Source organism: Epinephelus fuscoguttatus, linkage group LG17 (assembly GCF_011397635.1).
Source record: "Epinephelus fuscoguttatus linkage group LG17, E.fuscoguttatus.final_Chr_v1".
Classification (NCBI taxonomy): domain Eukaryota; kingdom Metazoa; phylum Chordata; class Actinopteri; order Perciformes; family Serranidae; genus Epinephelus; species Epinephelus fuscoguttatus.
This window is the reverse complement of record NC_064768.1, coordinates 19,981,939-19,997,381: the sequence shown is the minus strand read 5'-3', so window position 1 is coordinate 19,997,381 and position 15,443 is coordinate 19,981,939. Positions and strand designations below refer to the sequence as shown.

The 15,443-nt window shown below is 41.6% G+C and overlaps 1 protein-coding gene across 1 annotated transcript in view; it reads left to right on the top strand.

The window, feature by feature from the left end:
- The first annotated feature begins 13,140 nt into the window (after positions 1-13,140).
- efna3a (ephrin-A3a) overlaps positions 13,141-15,443 on the top strand; it is an 86,522-nt gene continuing 84,219 nt past the window's right edge. Inside the window, exon 1 of the mRNA XM_049603251.1 lies at positions 13,141-13,746. Coding sequence (XP_049459208.1) covers positions 13,637-13,746 — 110 coding nt within the window. The 5' untranslated portion in view covers positions 13,141-13,636. The remainder of the gene's footprint in view (positions 13,747-15,443) is intronic.

The following is a 15,443-nucleotide window of genomic DNA, read 5'->3' as shown; positions in this document are numbered from 1 at the left end:
GCAAGCACAGTGATGAGATGCAAAGTGATTTTTTTTTCCCCATTCAGAGTGTGACATTAAGTTAGCAATGAGAGGGAAGCTGTGTTTACTGATGACGCCCTCCTGCCAGCCAATTACTGGCCATTAAAGGATTCCAGGGACACTACCTTTACTTACCTACACGCAGCAACGAGGGAAGATAGAGAAGGCAAGGAGAGAAACAATCCTTTATGAATACATTGAGATGCTTACTTAATTGCTTCCTCAATCGATGCTCGTCCTGTGGTCAGTCTGGGCTGCTGATTTGAGCCTGGTTATTGACTCAGCTGTTGTTTGCTTTGTCGCACAAAAACAATCCTCAGAGCTTCACCAAGAACAGACCCAAGCGAGGGAAAAAAATCCTTTTAACTGGATAGAAAATAGTGTATAGTGATTTTCTCTGCATTTTTTCCCACTGCTTTCCTAGCTCTCAGCATGCTACCAGGTTTGTCAATACTTGTTCATGCTTGCACCCGTATTGTTATTGCATAAGGCTTATGTAGGCATTTTTAATGCTTGGTGCTCTGTAACGACGTGCATCACCTAATTTCCAAGACACAGCCGCAGCAGTAAACAAAACACTTGGCAACAAAATATCCCATTACTCGTATTGATTTGGAGTCAATCTTGAAGAAGCAGAGAGATTTTTCTTCAATTTCATCCAATCTATCTATCTATCTATCTATCTATCTATCTATCTATCTAGCCATCCATCCATCCATCCATCCATCAGGGGTTGCAAATCACTAGTTTCATTATGATATGACATTATATTGATTCTTTGAATGATGATATCATATTTTCCGATATCACAAAGTCTGCTATGATACGATTTTGATGTGAATCAATCCAGGGGCCTGCGGCTGGTGTAAAATTATATCATATGCCCATTTAACACAGTCAGTTACAGTAGAATCTGACAGATAAAAAAAACCAACACATAAATAATTCAGTTGTAACCAGTAATGTGCAGTTATGTTTACTTTAAATTGAATTCACCAACATATATAAAACAGCACACTAGATAAATTAGCCTTCATGGCTTTCTGCCAGAGAGACCTTTCTGGAAGAAATCTTCTCATTTACCCAAAACCATGATCTTTTACGTAAAATTTCAGGACTATCAGGCCCTGAAGGCAAACTTTTGCAAACTGCCATTAAAAATAGATGAACAACAAGATCACTAAACAAAAGTATAGAATTCAGCTCAAGCATAAATGTCAAGGTTCATGGACAAACAGTTGTTTTTGTTAGTCAACATTATTTACTTAAAGCCACAGTGTGTAGGAATTTCTCGCATCTAACGCTGAAATCATATTTTGCATTCAAATGGATAGCCTCACTGTTTCCAACGCATATTGGTAGCCACTGTCTACCAAAAAGCTATGATAACAATGATGAAACCATGTCATCCGATACTTCAGGGAGTATTCATTCAGGCTCCTACACAGACACACGTGGTGCGAGTTGACAAACCCCCTCCTCACCATGCTGGCTGTGTTTACAATGTAGGACTGTTGGGGCTGGTGTAAACTGAAACAAACCAATCACGTCTTTTCTTTTGAGAACTGACAAGTGGCTCACCCTTAGACACCTCATCCCTCTCCTTGCATCACTGCGGCACTAACAGCTGTTAGCAGCCAGCGCCGCTGAAACAGCTAACGGCTAACAGCTGACAGCGGCTCTGGCCTGTGATTGCATTGCCTTTCTCCTTCAGCAGCTCTCTCCACCTGGGGAAGGCTACCCCGATGTTGACCCTCATTTTTTGAATGCGCCGGTCACGTTGCCTTTTTGATTCCCTTTTGCGCTTTCTTGGTGACGAAGATTCCGTCTCCCCTGATGCTGCATATCCATGGTCCTGTATTATGCTCAAAGAGTGGGACTTTGTTATACTGCAGTAGTGCAGGCTTTCAAATTTGCTGGGGTAGTGGTGAAGCGCCTCTTGCTCCTCTCCTTCGGCTTCTCAGTCACGCAGCACTGGCGTGGCTCTCAACGAAAACGCCGAAGGCGGGGCTGTATGTTCCTTGCTGGTGGATGTATTTTCAAGATGGTGAAACGTAATGGAACCCCCCAAATGACTTACCCGCCCAATATACAAACAAATCCGAAATTCTCCTTTTACCAGAATAAGTCAGATTATTGGTGGAGGTAAGAATACAACAATGATGACATATTTATGAATGCAGACATCGATTTTTGCCAATAAACAACTGAAAATGTTACACAATGTCCCTTTGAGCACTTTAACATGCAAAAAATTAGCCTAGCTGTTAACGGACTTTCCCTCTACTCATAGCTTAACAAATTACGTGTATTATGTATACTTTGTCTTACTCACCATTGGTTTAACTCACTGCATCTCCCGAAAGAAAAGCCTGCATGCATGTTTTTTGTCAGCCAAACATTAATGAAACAGAGCAGCTAATGTTGCTGTAGTACAAAGTTAGTGGAGTGAGATGCCCAGCTAAGCAGGTATGTCGTGTTTCCTGAGTATTTTATTTCATAAAGCCATTGTTTACAAATGGCATGTGCTCTGTTTGCTGACCTGTATTTTCTCCAGAATCCAAAATATTTCCCCAATAAAGGTGTAATCTAAAGATGATGATATGGATCGATGTTTTTACCTTGCATTGATAATATTAGATCATTGATCATTGAATCAATTTACTGATCAAGATCAGTTGATTGAACACCATCTATCTATCTATCTATCTATCTATCTATCTATCTATCTATCTATCTATCTATCTATCTATCTATCCAATGCTTTTTATAGCAACAATATCCTTCCTTCATTCATTTCTTAATTTTCTGTAACTGCTTATCCTGTTGGAGGAGGCTGGAGCCTATCCCAGCTGACATTGGGCGAGAGACGAGGTACACCCTGGACAGGTCGCCAGACTATCACAGGGCTGACAAATAGAGACAGACAACCATTCACACTCACATTCACACCTACGGTCAATTTAGAGTCACCAATTAACCTAACCCATATGTCTTTGGATTGTGGGAGGAAAACACAGGGACACAGGGAGAACATGCTCCCCAAGCCCCGGGATTCAAAGCCCCCACCCTGGTTTCAAACCAGGCACTCTATTGCTGTGAGGCAATGGTGCTAACCACTGCATCATCATGCCACCCTGCTACAGTATCAGTCAGATCGATATATGGTTAATATATTCTGTATTCATTAATTCATGAACTGATATGAATTAAGTCTGCTCTGTAGCCTATATTGACAGCAGATCACAGGCACTTTCTTGACTGCAGACCAAATCAGATTAAACCTAACTGCACCTGTTTCTAATGCAGCATTACAGTAAAATGGCAGCTCCATATTTTCTAACCCATATATGATTTTTCTGTGAATGACAGATCACCAGTTTAATTCTCTTTAATGATGATCATGTGTTTTTAATTCAAGCCTTCCTTCATTCCCATCTTTTTTTTTGCATAACATTAAATCATATTGCATATTGACTTACTGTATAGCAACTAAAGCAAAACAATGTCTTTGTTTCTGATGTGTTATAAAAACCCATCCCATTTTTCTTACAAGGTCAATATTCCCATTGCTACTACAACTTTTATAGTAAAAAATCAATTCTGCACCTTTTTGGATTTTTGAGGTGCATTGAAAACACGGATGTTCTGCATTGCTCTGTTTCAACCTCCTGAAGGTTCTGTGCAGTGGAAAATATTCCTCTCTGCTCTAACAGTCATGCTTATAATTTTCTCCTCTTTTTGTTTGCCTATCAGACACATGCTGCTCTGCTCTTGTTTTCTCTCTCCTCCCCTCAATATTTCATGCCATTGAAAGTGCATCTATTCTCGGCATTCCCCGTGCCCTACCACCTCCCGTCTGTCAGAACATAATTTTTTATCTTTCGACACCCCTCCACCTTTCTTAACCCTCTTGCTGCCTCCCCATTTTCCAAGTAGAGGCCATCGTGTGCATTAGGCTGACTCAGGTGAACTAAATGAGCTTTTCTTTACTTTCTGAGCCACATTTAGGTTCAAATTCAACTTCTTTGGGTAAATAAGTAATTAATTTGTTGCTCTCAGAAAATAGTTTTGTTAAATTTGTTGATCAATTTGCATTAAATATTGTACCACATACTTTGTAACTATGAAGCAGCCATATCAGGCAATAACTAAAGGTTCTTTCACACGGAAATCCTGGTAAATTACTGGGATAATCTTCAGGCACCACTAGTTATTTTCATTATTCACATATGCACTGCATTCAGGATCATTTCTGTCTTGCACCTTTTCACTCATGCCATGGCAGTGCTGGAATGGATGGGGCAAGGGGCAGTTCAGCAGTTTGCAGTGATACAACACTTCAGGATGCTAACTGCCATAAAACTCAACAGAAGAAGAAGATGATGGGGCAGGGGCAGATGTATGCATACCAGGCTCCCAGACAGTACGCCAGACTTTGAGGCCAATTTTCGTGGTGGCCAAACACTGGTACTCCAATTTACTGATGCCCTGCAGGCCAAAAATACTTTTTCCATTGACTTACATTGCAAAAGAGATGTCTGTAAATCAATAAATAAATTCTTTTGAGTACCACGACCCCCAGGATTTGATCCATTCGGTTTGATAACATTTCGAAAGTTTAGAAGAGAAGCACAATTAAATCATTTTATCCCCATTCCAGTTGGGGGAGCGCTAAACAGGAAGTTAGCCATTCAACCAGCCAGAGTTAGACGTTTGGCCGCACTCAGTCGCGCTCAGAGGCTGTAAGTCTCTAGTGCGCATGCTTGACTGGTTGCACAATGCAGAAGTCATGCCAAAAATCTCCAGATCATCCGGGTAATTTTATGCGCAGCAGTTCAACCATTTTGGCTTTGTGCGCCACTGAGCAACTTTCATAGGAATGAACAAGGCCCTGCCACCAGTGCTGTATCCAGCTCTCCTAACACATTCAGGATTTGTATGCAGAGAAACATGTCTAATTGTTTTCAGAAACACAGGGGGCGTGGAGCTGCTTTTGTCTCATACTAATGTTCTTGTAATGTATTGTACTGCTTGTTTGTTATCAAATCACCTGCAAAAGAATTGGCGCAAATGCTAAACCGTAAACAAATGGTGATTCAAATACATCATCAGCAGAGGTTTGGGATTGGTTCACTCACCTCATGTGAAAGTGCCTTTTTGTCAGATGGACACAACCTTGACATGCTTGTCCTTGCACTCATACTGCTTGCATCCAATCCAAAGTCTTGAGATAAGGCCTTGATAAAAGATTTCCTTGATTATCAGTCCGTGCTCATTCACACATGATGTCATGCAGGAAATGTTCTGAAGATTTCAGGGACTGCATGTGTGTAGAGGCTTAGTGAGCTTTGAGCCAGCGACTCTGAGACTAAATATGGCCTCATGTTGCATTGTGTCAATAACATGTTGACATTTTTTCCAGTTTTCACAAACTTGTGAAATGTATTTGTTTTGGGCTAGTAATTATTTCAGCTACAATGTATTCCATCCATACATGGGCATCATAACGACATCAGTATGCGTCAACCAATGTGCTTGTTAGATGGCTGAACATTGCCTGAAACCCCCCTTTCTCACACATTCCTGACGTTGCAATTGGAGGGGCTGGGTCGTGCTATTTGTGAATCTCTGTAACTTTGTAGAAGGAAGCTTCCATCTACTGCTAGCTCACCTTACACCTCTGAGCTAGCTAACGTTACATCATGTTACACATTATGTTTACATCTCAAGCTGTTACAAGCATGAGCCTCTTATCCGTAGTTTGGTGGAAGGAAAATAGTTCCTACATGAAACTCCCACAACAAGGTCTGTGGATTATATTGAGTGATCAGGTGATGTTTTCTGGAGAGAGACATTACTATTGAGTTTTTCAAATGTTCCTTTTTAGCACTTTAAGCACCACAAGCCGAGTGCCATCTAGTTCCATTATATTCAAAAGAAGGCAGCCATCTCTACGGCCAATATCTCCAATACTCGGCAACTCACATCAAAACAGTATAGACTGATAAGAGCACTACAGGTAAGAGGGAAAATATGTATTTTTGACTTTAGTTGAACTGTCCCTTTAAAGGCCCAACCCACCAATGGTTCCCAAACCAGCTGAAAACCAGCATAAAACCCTGCTGCACAGTCTGATCATATTTATTTTCTTAAAAAGAATTGTGTCCTTAATCAACACCACTATACTCCTAACATTATTTTGCTATTTCATTTCTATCTCCCTCTCTTAACAGATTGTCCTAAAAGTTTATGTCTGTGCTCTTCCAACCCTCTGTCCTTTACAACCAGTTACCAACACATCTCTCCTTTCCCCCAAGGCTCAGCCCTCATCCTCGCATCCATTTCCCGGTGCTCCTTTTTCATCACAGCCCGACGCTGAGGAACATTGTTCTTGATTGCTTGGCAGATGCCATTATCCTGGGCTTATATCTTCACAATCACATTAGCCATTTGCACAGCTGGGCACTTACTGAAGCGAGGCAGGTTAAGCACCACACTTGAGGGGGCAAAAAGATGGAGGCCCACCTGGAGCTTAGGCCAGGACTTTCCTCAGCACCGTGCCATTACCAAAAACACTGTTGGCCTTTCTTCCATTTAGCTAATGCCTCCATGTCGCTCTCTCCATCTTTCCTCCATACGCTCCTCAGTTTCTCAGTTTGGTCTTCCTTAACATTCTCTACCTCTCACTTGATTTCTGCACTGTAATTTCTTCCTTCCTCTACCCTCGATCTATCTGTGCCCCCAGGCGCTCTCTATTTCTTCCTTTCTTTCTCTCACACACTATAACTTTTTTGTCCCTTACTCTTTTTATCCATTCCTCACTTTTATCACCTGTATGGGCACAGTGGAGTTAAAGGTATACTATGCAGGATTTTTCTAAAAACAATGTGTAAACTTATACAAAAGTTATCCCTCTCAGTCATCACTTATGACCCACTACAAGTGTGTGGCAGTGTATTTATCTGCAGAGACCCTACCCTCTGCCTGCATTTTCTTCATTTCTTCTTATTTTGCTGTGTTTGTTTCTGGTTGGGCAGTGGTGTGTAGCCCCATGCCAATTGCAGTGCATAGGTAAGGTCAGGATTATACAAAAAAAGGTGAAATGCCAAGCAGACAAAGCTTGTTCCAAATCAGGGGTGAATCTGGGGTTGGCTTTAACTTGCACTGGTGAGCAATAAAGGAGAGGATGTGGACAAAGAGTGATGCAGAGTTGGTCTGTTTTGGGTGGATAGGTGTGTGCTGGTGGTTAGCTAGTTAGCTAGCTAAAGTATTGGCTCACTTCAGTATTAGCCTTCCACGGATGTAGCTACTAAGAACGTCCATTTCGGTTAGTTTTGCTTTCAAAAGCCAGACATACTTAAAAATTAATCGGTGACTAACTGGTTAATTTTAAGAAAGAAAAAAAGAGCAAAATGATGCAAAACAGAAGAGGGCTTTACTTTTAGTTCTGTGCTTCACTGACTCAGTGAATGTTCATTGCTTTTCATTTAGAGGTGATCAAATTTTGATATTTTGTGATGTAAATGTGATGTCTTCCCTTTCATTTTATTTTCTATTGTCTTTTCTGAAAACCAGCTGACTAGCTGTGTTTACATGTGGAAACATGTTGCCCAATGCCCACCCTCTGGTATCCATTGGTTAGCCTTTGGTCACTTTGCACTGCGCACCACCCCAGTTGGGTGTTAACTAGCTAGCGGTGCCGCCCATTTGGCGATTAATGCTGGTAAAGCTACCTGGTGATGGGACAGAGTTGCTTTGAAAACATGGTGGTGACCCTCCGGACTTCCCTCAGGGAGCACTGTTAACTATATTAGCACCACTAGCCAAGCTAACGCTGCTAACGGCACAAAGAGCTGATTTATGCTTGGCACTTTGACACTTTTGAAGAGCGATGTTTGACAGAAATGTTGTATTTTTAAGAGAAAAAAAGGGTTGTGTGTGACACTTTTCTTTCATGTTGCACACGTGGCGAATTTTGTTATGTCGCGAACATCATCATATTTCGTTACGTATTAAGATTGGTAGCATAACTATTGTTGCTACAGAGACTGTAGTTTTAAGTTAGCACAGACTTTGACCTGCATCTCTGTCCACAGAGCATGTTTGTCAGTAGCAGCTCTATGCTGACTTTAAATAAAAATATTTACTGAACTAAAATACTTTTGATGTCAGTGCCACAGGAGGAAATCAACTGTATGTATTTATTGATTTGTTGATTTTAAACATTAGATTTCAAAGATAAACACACAAATGTAGTGGGATATTTGTGTCATTTAAACAGTCGTGCAGATTCCTCTTTACTAAACAGCAACAAAAATAGACTCCGACTGTAAAAAAAAAAAAAAAAAAAATGCAGGGATGCTCTGGTTACCATTGAGATGACTTAAACCACTGAAGCATTTGGTTTAAAATGTTGTATGACTGTTTAATTTTTGTCCAGTGATGCTCTTCAAAAGTGTCAAGCCTTAAATAAACAGTGATAACATAGTCAACAAAGCTGGTAGTAGCTGAAAGAGTGGTGCTGCTAACAAGTTCCCACCAGACCTGGTTGGTGTGCAATGCAGTTAACTGAAAAATAACAACATTAACAGACAGACCGACATGCGTAACTGGTCAAAAGTATTCTCTGCGGTTAACCGATTAACAGTTAACTGTTGACATCCCTAGTTCTGTGGTAACTTGCAGAGTAAATACAAACAGCGTAGAGAGGAAGGGGCCAAATTTGAATGTTAAAAACAGTAAGCAACAATTCCTGCATAGGAGACCTTTAAGGGTTTAAAAATGCAGATTCACAGTAAAATGAGAGAAGCAAAGAAGGGAGCATGTAGGAAGTTGGCGAGGCGACTGTGTCAGCACAGTTTGCTGACACAATGCTGAGCTCAGGCGGCAGGCCAGAGATACATTTTTACACTTTCACACAAAGATGTTTATTTGTCTACATCTCCAAGTTCAAGAGGCTTCTGTCTCTGTTGTTATTTTTGTCACAACTACTTTATATTCAAGTTTGACATTTCACTAGATTAACTGATTAATCAAATGAATTGTTGTTTACTGACACCGCCACTGGACATTAAACTCAATCAAGGCAACCTCATTTTAATCCATTAACATTAAAGCTGAGATTAGTCTGAAACGACACGTAGGGAAAGGAGGAACAGGTGGGCGTAGGAAATTAGAGATCGCACAGATAGAAGCCAGGAGGAAGAATAAAGAAATCCCACTGAGGTAGAAACCAGCGCATTTACTCCTGGAATATTGCTTACGCCAGGAATGAAGTCGGTTAGGAAATCAATATGAAGTCAACAAGGATATATGAAAGTGCTGAGGCTGATTGATGATAACAAATTATATGAATAATCAATATGCCCATAGCTGCTGTTCATGAATTAATCACAAACAGACTCAGAGTCAAGGTAACGAGCCATGCTTGCTGTTACTATAGTGTGTGCCGATGCCTATTACAAAATACAAACGGCTGCTGTAGAGCCTGCAGGAGGCAATAAGCATACATAAACAGCGCGTCACATGGTACAGAGTCGAGAGAACAACTGTGTTCAATAACTTATGACACTAGGAAGCCTCATACAGTCACATGTTCAAAATACACACTCATATACACAAAGCACATCATAAATATGCATTTGTGCCACTGCTGGCTGAGATGAGTCCAGGAAACATATTAAATGTCACTCTCTATATTTTCATCTCACTTTCATTGGCACTGTGTGGTTGGTGCACACACCAGGAAGCGAGAGATCATCAGTTCATGAAGAAATGTAAGAATATGCTTCTTATATGCACCACTTTCCTCCTGAGTGTGAGGCGACAAAAGGATGACAAATGTTAGAGTGGATAGAGGCGAGTGATCCACTGGAGCCTCACAGATAGGTGGTGGGACAGAGAGAGGGAGAGTTGGGAGGGAAAAAAAGTGATGGTACTTGCTCTTTCATCCGCCCCTTTACTCCAGTCACCACGGCAACATGCCTGGAGGGCACTCAAGAGAGGCGTCATCGCTGACAGAAACAACAGAGAGGAAGGGAGTGAGTGAGAGCAAACGAGAGCAAACTAGACAGACTGTGTGTATGAATGAGAGCAGAGAGGGGAGAAAGTAGGCAGCAGATCTACAACTGGCTTCAGCTACCTATCCTCACTCAAAGAAGTGTGAATATGACCTTCAGGGACTCGGCTGAGAAGTGTAATGAACATTCATTCATCATTGGAGGTCATTCAGATTAATGTTTGGATCGCTCAGCTAAAGTTTCACCAACAGCGTCTACGACCACGTTTATGGGTGTGAATATCACTGATATCCCCTCCAAAAAGGACACTATTATGAGATATGAAATTGGCCGAGTTAATCAAACCGAGGCTAATGCTTAATATTTGGAATTAACTGAGCCATTAATACTGCGGGCTGCCGTTAGGCTAGATAGAGTGGTTAAACACCACAGGCGAAATTAAACAGGTTAATTAAAGTCTCCAAATTTTCATGCACTCTCCCTCAGTCTGTATTTCACAGGGAAACACACACGGACGCACGCACATAATTACTCACATATGTGTGTTATTACTATACTCGTGATGGCCTTCCACTGACTGTATTAATTTTCTAATATTAATCTGAATTCTAGCTCTAGCTTTAACCCTTAACCCCTGCTGAATAGTGAATGTGAAATAACCTCATTTCTTCAAAACCCTTCACTCCATCAACCTAAGGAATAAATGCCTCCAAAAAAAGCCAGCAAATGAAAGAAATCATATAATTACACACATGCTTTTGTATACATTTCAAATATCTGGCATCCAAATTGAACCCCACAGCAGTATGAGCAATTACAGAGAGGCAGAGGTGGTGCCAGGGGTGCCTTGTGGGCTTATGTCCTGAATGTTTTCAGCAAAGTCCAGAGTCTTTTATGGCATTTTAAAATACCACATCAAGTTTAGTGCTGCGTAAGTGTACATATTGTGTATCATATACTGTAAAAATAATGGACACAGCCACCATGATGTCACCTTGTGGTTTGTGGATTCCATTTTTGAAGCCTTGAGTTTGGCATTGTGGTTATCGCCTTGCAGACAGCTTGTCACTCAAAGCAGCCACACCCTTATTTACGCATAACTTTAAGCCTTAATAAAATCTAAATAGGTGAGTTATTAAAAAATAAAATTCACCTGTGCATGTTGCCATGGACAGGGGCATAAGCTATAGAGACCAAAACATTTCTTATACCAGTCCATAAACATGTTTATCTGTTGTGTAGTTGAGCATTTCAGAATTGGTGTCTGTGGGGATTGACTCGCTTTTAGAGCCAGCCTCAAGTGGCCATTTGACAAACTGCAGTTTTTGGCACTTCCAAGTTGGCTCTTCTTTCCAGCCCCAGCAGTTGCCTCTTGGTGTCTGAATGTGCAAACTGATTTAATAAACATATGTGCTTTTAGAAAGCAAGTCTCAGACATGAAATGTCTCAGAAATCTAACAGAGGTAACAGACACCTTGGTCAGTGTCAGATTAGAGAGTCCTGTTGCTTTGATTTGGCCAAAGTAAAGAGTAGACTTCAGGATGACCAGTCATAGCTTGCCATCTTTCAAAATCTCAAATTTGGCCATTATCATTCATTAATGGATTACTGAATGGACCTACCCAGCACAGGTCCAAGGGCCCAAAGTGTCACCTCCCCCCTGCACTCCAACTGCAAAATGTTACTCAAAGAGACACGCACAGACCAGGAAGAGACTCGAAATAACCACAAAGAAACATACAACTACAAAGACACACACAGCCACAAAGAGATACAAAACAACTGCAAAAAGACACAAAGTCACTCACAACAACTATGAAGTTGGCTAAAACAACCACAAAGAGACACAAAATGACTGCAAAGAGACACAAAGTGACTGCAGAGAAACACAACATGACCACAAAGAGACACAAAATGACCACACAGGGACACAAAATGACTGCAAAAGACACAAAATGACCACAAAGAGACACAAAATGACCACAAAAGACACAAAATAACTGCAAAAGACACAACGTGACCACAAAGAGACATGAAATGACTACAAAGAGACATAAAATGACTACAAAGACACACAAAATGACTGCAAAGAGAAACAAAACAACCACAAAGAGACACAAAATGACTGCAAAGAGACATGAAATGACTACAAAGAAACACAAAGGACCACAAAGAGACACAAAATGACTGCAAAGAGACACAAAATGACCAGAGACACAAAAGAGACACGAAATGACTACAAAGAAACACAAAGTACCACAAAGAGACACAAAATGACCAGAGACACAAAAGAGACACGTAATGACCACAAAGAGACACAAAATGTCTGCAAAGAGACACAAATGACCACAAAGAGACACAAAATGTCTGCTGAAGAACTATAAGGCCTACGTGTCTTGCTCCGGTGTAGGAAAGGTGATGAGGCCTTTTGCATGTCTGTGCCCAGGGGCCCTTTGTCTCATAGTCTGCCCATGACTGGGTTGTAATTTAGTGTTGGACAGCAGCTCTCCGCCACCATCAAGTTGAGTTTTCTTTTAATTTGTCAAACACTTGTGTATCAAACAGCTTCCTTTTTTTCCCTTCCTGCTTGTTGACAGGATTTTGAACAGTGTGCTTGTAGCCTAATTAACTATGATAATGATTAAACGTGTGATAATGAGTCATTTCACAGCTGGTGAGAAATTTGAGTCTTTTGGTGTGTCCCCAATTTAATTTAAAGTAAACGCGGAACCTAACCTACGCTGTACTTACAGATTGAAATGTCTCTTTACATGTTACATGTGCTGTTTATGAATATTTTTATGGTTTATGAAAGTTACTATACTCGTAAATCTCACCTTTACATCACACTCATTTTTATCCTTACCTAAACATAATCAGTGTCTTAATCTTAAACCTAAAATCTAACCTTGAAATACGATGGATCCTTTATTATGTCCAGTCAAAACATATATATCTGCTTTAATTGAGAGGATAACATTTTCTCGACACATTGATGTACACACACAGGCACACACACGGTGCACTTTTGGAGGGGGCGGGGCAGCAGCATAGATGGACATGTGAGCGCATCTCGGCCATCAGAGGGCGGGTTTGTAGCGTTGTGTGCGCAGCGTGTGGCTGCTGCTGCTGCTGCTGCTGAGAGGAGCGCAAGGTACACAAACCCTTCAACGGAGATCCAGCGGCTCCAAAGCTGCACAAAGAACAGTAAACACCGACCTCAGCTGTCAGTGTGTGAATGTGCTCATTGCCTTATCATCACCTGTGCTGGTCCTCTCTTATGAAAGCAGAACTGACAAACAAAACACGGAGTGACCTGAAAGTGCGCAGCCCGGTATGAGAAAGAAGTAGATTTGGCACAAGTGAAGATGTCCAAATGGGTCTCGTCGCAATGGGATTTGAGTTGAAGAACACGTAACCACTCAGAAGTCACCCTGATAGAACCCGCTGTTAAGGTAACTGGAAACTTGACAAGGTGTTTTTTGACCGCTGGGATGTTGTGAGAGACACGTCGCCTGGGACAGAAGGAGAAGGAGCGGGGACGCAGAAGGCAGAGAGAGGGGAACCAGGGCTGGACGAGCACCGGAGGGATTATGGCTCTCGCAACGTTTTCTCTCAGCCTCATCACGCTGGCGCTTACAAACTTGCACCTGTCGAGAGCCAGCGACCGGCATGCGGTGTACTGGAACAGCTCTAACCTACAGTAAGTGGCTCCCTGCAGCCGTAACAGCAAATTAACTTGTGTTCCTCTTTGTTGATGCGCACCTGTGCTGATAAGTTGAGACAGCGGTGAGCTGGTCACCCTCTGCAGCGACGTGTTTCTTTTGTTTACAGCAGCAAGACCTTGATACACCACAGAGAGCCAGTGATGTCCCCAGTTTTAATCCATTCACCTGATTGTAGGAGGCAGCAACTGTCTCATTCAATTTTTTGCTTCTTTTCATGTCTATAATAATTTTTCTTTTTCTGAATTTCATCATTTAATCAGAGCACACCGATGCATCTCCACAGGGAAAGTGTTTCTACACTGCTCCTTCTCTCCGCCCTGCATGCAGAGTGCTTACTGTATAAATATTTGATTTCTATCTCACATTTAGTCCATCTTCTGCTTCACAATAATGACTCACTGAAGCAGTCATCTATTCATTTGCCCTGCTTTCACTTCGTCCATCACCTCACCTGCCCAAAAAAATGCAGCACAAATACATAATTCACACACACAGCTCAAACTTCCATAAATCTGCTCCAGCATGTATGCACACTATGAATAAGTATGCAACACAAACACACAATGTGTTCACACACACATACACACACATCTGAGCCTATCCTTGGACTCGGATTCCTCCTACAACAGTCAGGCTGCTTACCTCAGGTAAGCTTCCCCAGGCTCTCCTATCTCTCTCTACCTGTGAGCTATAAAGCCAGCTTGCTGTGGGGCAGAGATCGATGTGGATCCCACTGCCTTTGTCTTCTCATTAGCCAACAGTGAATCCATCTTTCTCACATTCTTTTATCTCCTCTCCTCACACAACCTCCCTCTTTGCCCCCCTCTCCTCCTCCCCCCGCCTCTATCTGTGTTCCTCCACTGTCCATTTGTATGCACCTCAGACACGGGTCTCTCCTATCGCCTCTCTGTATCTCATACTTGGTTATTTTCTTCCCTCTCTTATTTTTTTTTTCTGCTGTGTCTCACCAGCCGGCCTGTCCCCCTCAATTCCCTTTTTTCTGCATCTCATTACCGCCCCCCCATCTGCTCCTGGTCCCTCATTCACCTCCCGGGCTCTCAGCTGAGAGTACACACATACAGTAGATGATTAGAATTAGAAATTGTATGAAAGTCATTTGAATGTATGTGGATGTGGGGGTAATTGAAATATTCGAAGGTTTTCCTCCAGTCAGAAACTGCTATAAAACCTGATGGGAACAGTCAAGGTGCTGCCGCAGCGCTGTCACTTTCCTCATTAATGTTAATATGTGAATGGCAGAGTCACATTCAGAACTATTTTAGATTTATGACTGTAGCTAATCCCGTTAGTGTGGCATGAATAGAGAAGTGGTATATTAACTGATACTCGCGTTTAAGCTCTGTTAAAGTGCACAGGTTTTTGAGTGTCATAATCAGTATTAGTCCTATCTATCAATTTTAATTAGTCTTATTCGCTGTGTGCTTAGGCTAGAATTATTTTCACAGTGTGGTTAAGGTTGCTCAGCGTAGCCATTCATTACAGTGTTAGCACATTTTGCAGCTTTAAATTGACATTTATGTGTTAAAGTGACAAATATGTGCTCATATTAATGAATTCAGAAAACTGTGTGTGTGTAAAAGAGGTGGGGAGGGAGGGAAACAGAGGGAGACAAAGTGCAGGTGTGGGTCTACATGCCTGCGTGTGCAAAACC